Source organism: Lactuca virosa, chromosome 8 (genome assembly GCF_052849685.1).
Source record: "Lactuca virosa cultivar CGN04683 chromosome 8, Lactuca_virosa_CGN04683_v6, whole genome shotgun sequence".
Lineage (NCBI taxonomy): Eukaryota > Viridiplantae > Streptophyta > Magnoliopsida > Asterales > Asteraceae > Lactuca > Lactuca virosa.
The window spans coordinates 328,594,144-328,598,543 of NC_136433.1; the positions used below are offsets into that span (position 1 = coordinate 328,594,144).

The following is a 4,400-nucleotide window of genomic DNA, read 5'->3' on the forward strand; positions in this document are numbered from 1 at the left end:
CATTTATTCCGTTTTTTCTTTAAATCTTTCAATATATATATTTTTTAGAATAGATTATTAAAAGGAAAGCGAGTATATTATTTATGAATATGAATTCAAAAATTATTGTTTTTCACGTTTTAATTTGTATTTTTCATAAGCTTGGCTATTTTCTCGGTATAAATCATAATAAACTCATATATTGAAAATAAGCTTATAAAAAATAAATTCAAAAAATAAACACTTAATAAGCCAAAAAAACATTTATTTTTTATTTTCTATTGTCAAGTATGAAATAATAATTTTAAAATTCTTATAACTGATTATAAAATTTTTGTAGGAAATATTTTTATCTAATCACTAACTAATTATCCTCTTTCTAGATCGAAACTTTCCTTGTCTTCTGTGGAGTTGCCCGAGTTTTATTTTAGGGTATGCCAAATAATATACAAAATATGAACGAGTGGCAAAATTCTTCAAACGATAATAAAATGTAAATATATATGCATTTTTAACTAAATAGTTTATTTAAGTTGCACACGATGTTGTCTTACATCATTAAAATAATCTAAAATGGAGTCTGATCGACGTAGACAAGAATATAGTTTATTATATTAATTTCAAGTTTTGAATGAAATAGGCAATATCACAGCCCTAATTTCTTTTATTTAACAAGAATATATATTATACATATCGTATATATGTAACCTTAATTTTGTGTGGGTGGGCCAAGACCCACTCTTGCCCTATATTGGCTACGCCCCTGCTTGCCTTCGAAGCCTATCTCCACCATAACCTCTTTCTCCTAGCTCTAGCTATCGAAATATTAGCATTTTTTTAACAGCAACAAAATTATATATAACCAAAAAAAGGTTAGCTAGAGGTCAGCAAAGAACAAACAAAGTTAAGGCAAGATAGGAAGAAGTAACCATGCAATCCAGTTATTGCTAGCCTTAGACTTTCTACACGAAAACCAATGAAAAGACATATCGACGATATTGTCTAAATTAAATTGTTTCCTAGAAGGGCAAAAAGTAGTTGAATTCCTATATGACCACATCATCAAAAGCACTGTCATAAGCACATACTCCATAATGAAACATCCTCATCCAACAACAATATAGGAATCAACCCACTCAGACAAATCTTGGATCTCATAAAAAGTAGGAATCGACAAATCTAGACACATCTCGACCCTTATCCAAATTTGACGAGCCAAAATGCAGTTAAAAAGAGATGAGCAACGTCTTCGCAGACCGACTAACATATACGACACAAAATCGAGTCTAACACCACACCTTTATCCACCAATATCGATCTGATCGGGATTTTATTCAACATAACACGCCATAAAAAGATATTAACCTTAATAGGGACATAACTATTCCATCTTGTGGCAACACTTCCCACAGGACGCCTCGAAGCATAGATATGTCTCCTAGCAGATTTGACAGAGAACAAACTGGAACTATCTAAGTCTCACTTCCATTTATTTGAAATGAAAGTCAAAACAACTGGATTCAAAAGATCCATAAGAGTATCAAATTGATCAAATTCAATACCACCTCTAATAAGGCAACGCCACTAGAAAGACCAACCTCCTGAAGACCAAAAATCACGAACAAGACCCCATTGGTTTAAGGAAAGCGCAAACAACCTATGAAATTAGGTCTTAAAAGGCAAATCTCCACACTGGTATGATTCCAAAAGCTAGCAATAGACCCGTCACCAACCGATAAAGACAAAACATTTGAATCAATAACATTTCTATCATGTTACAAATTTATAAAACCCAAAATTTTCTGCCAAACCCCTCCCCATGCACAAGGCCGAGAACCCCTCCCCAATTCTCCATCATCTCCATGTAGCCCTTTAATTACTTTCACCCATAAGGAATTTGCTTCATGAAGAAATCACCACTTCCACTTATACAACAAAGCAAGATCAAAGGCATCCAAACTACCAATATCCAGCCCACTTTTATCTTTTCAATTCAAAACAAACATCCCATTTCACCCAAATAATGTGCCTTTGATCTTCTTCCACACCCCAAAAAATCGAGCTTTACAAGCTTCCACCAAATGTCATGCAGTAGAAGGTAACCTAAGGATCGAAAAGATATAAATACATAAACTTACCATAACCGATTTGATAAGAGTAAGACGACCACCAATAGAAAGCAACTTAATTTTCCAAGAAACTAATCTCTTACGAAAGCGGTCAATAATTCCATCCCAACTTCTAACCCGATCCATAGTCCTACCCACATGAATCCACAAATTCGAAAAAGGGAATGACGTCGCAGAACCCCAATACTCGAAACCAGAGAAGCAACTTCTGAATCTCCAACACTAACACCCAATAAACTAGATTTAAATAGATTTATCCTTAAACTAGAGACCATACGAAAACATCTAAGAATGGTAATAAGATTCTAAACATTCCTTTCATCCCACTCTCCCAAAAACAAGGCATCGTCTGCATAAAAAAGATGTAAGAGAACCAGACTCGAATCTCCCAGATGAATACCCCGATAAAAAACCCAAAGCCACCATATCCTCCATCGCCACATGGAGGCCTTCCATAGAAATAATAAATAAAAAGGGAGAAAATGGATCTCCCTATCTCAACCCTCTAAAAAGATGAAGTTCTTTAGTGGGACTCCTATTAACAAGAATAGAAGATCTGGCATTTTTAAATAACCCGGTAATCCAACTTCACCACCTAACACCAAATCCCATAAACGCCATAACCTGATCCACATAATCCCAACTGATGGAATCGTACACCTTCTCAAAATCAACTTTAAAACCAAGAAGTTTCACTTTTTTTTAAACAACAAAATTAGCCCACTCACCATGAGAGGGTCATCTAAAATTTGACGACCCTTCAGAAAAGCAGACTGCTCCATGCCAATTACTTTAGGAAGCACCAAAGCAAGGATTTTTGATAACAGCTTAACAATAATTTTGAATTGCATCCTAATTACGCTAATGGGTCGAAAGTCCTTAACTAATAACCGATTATCAACCTTTGGAAGAAGAGTAGTAAAAGAGGATTTATAACCCATAGGAATAATAAGTTTGTAAAAAAAAATTCTGCACAAAAGCAATAACATCATCACCTAAAACATCCCAAAAGTGTTTAAGAAGCTTGAACAAAAATCCATCAGGACCAGGTGCATGATCCTCACCACAGTCCCAAACTGCCTCTTTAATCTCTTCAACTGAAAATGGGTTTTCAAGGAAGTCTACATCCTCAGGAACAAGAGAAGAAAATCTATCACTTCTATTCACCATGGGAATATTATGAAAATCTGTGAATTTAGAAGAATACAAATCAAGGAACTCCTTTTTCAATTCACTCGGATCCGTCACCTAGCTTCCTTCAACAGAAATACCTCGGATTAGATTACCATGGAAAAACCCTGAATTCTCATATCCTTTGACCGCCCATTTAACTTTTAATTTTTGCATCAAATCATAGGATTCAAGTTTCTCCATATTATATATCTCCCCAAGAATATGCCTTCTTTGATTAAGAAAGTCAATTGAGGAAGCACCCTTATCAATAAAGTGATCAATATCTTCCAACCGAGACACCAACTCCAACTTCTTCTCTTCTCGAGCCAACATAGTCCGAGAGTGCCAATCACGAATCCTGTTTTTAATGAATTTAACTTTATATTTAAACAAAACAAACTTACTCCATGTGTGATTTACAACAAAATCATCTCTACACCTGCACACAACCTTTCCAAAACTATCCATAAGAATCCAAGAATTATAAAATTTAAAAGATGTAGGACCATAATCCACCTTGTGATCGTGGAGTAAAATAGGGCAATGGTCAAACCACTTCCTATCCAACACAGTCACTTGCAAACTCTGAAATCTATCAAAAACCGCCTATTAAACCAAAAACCGGTCAAGTTTACTAAGTTTAACAGCCATCGAATCAACCCTAGTAAATGTTTTTTCTAGTCATCGTAACATCCGTCTTTGATAGGCTCACAATTAGGATAGGTAGATAGTTGATCCGATGCTCCACTTGCCACCAAAAAAACCTAAGTCTTATAATAATTTTACAGTCCAACAATTAGGGCAACATACTCGGAAACCACAATATACCATCACAGAATTTAACGATAGCTTCCCCCAACCACTGATCTTCAGCTTATACAGCTCGAAACCTTGAAGTACTCCAGCTCATTAATGAAGAATGGTAAATCATAAACGATTGAGAATGTGTCAACAACCCAAAACCCTAATATTTACTGTGCAAAATACAATCGAAACCACATATACCAACTCTGAAGTTGATTGACGGATCAATCGCTACTCTTCCTGGAGTATAGATAGCAATCTATACGTCGAACCGACAAATCCTTCGACGACCACAACTTGACCCAAACGACCGAC

General features: G+C 35.3%; 1 protein-coding gene across 1 annotated transcript; it reads right to left on the reverse strand.

Annotated features, from left to right (window-relative positions):
* Window positions 1–1,861: 1,861 nt before the first annotated feature.
* On the reverse strand, window positions 1,862–3,482 carry LOC145131782 (uncharacterized). Its single transcript, XM_079066438.1, has 7 exons — window positions 3,380–3,482; window positions 3,096–3,295; window positions 2,837–3,010; window positions 2,683–2,782; window positions 2,448–2,557; window positions 2,118–2,330; window positions 1,862–1,963 (listed from the first exon to the last, which is right to left on the reverse strand). The coding sequence occupies exons 1-7, from the start codon at window positions 3,480–3,482 to the stop codon at window positions 1,862–1,864; spliced, it is 1,002 nt and encodes a 333-aa protein (XP_078922564.1).
* Between the last annotated feature and the right edge of the window lie 918 nt (window positions 3,483–4,400).

Bases quoted from the DNA above. Each gene is read 5' to 3' on its own strand.
- LOC145131782 (XM_079066438.1), bottom strand. From the start codon at position 3,482: ATGGAGAAACTTGAATCCTATGATTTGATGCAAAAATTAAAAGTTAAA. The intron at 3,296-3,379 runs GTATTTCTGTTG...CTAAATTCACAG, and splicing joins CCATGGTAATCTAATCCGAG to ATTTTCATAATATTCCCATG. The intron at 2,783-2,836 runs GTGAGTGGGCTA...TTGGTTTTAAAG, and splicing joins TTTTAGATGACCCTCTCATG to TTGATTTTGAGAAGGTGTAC.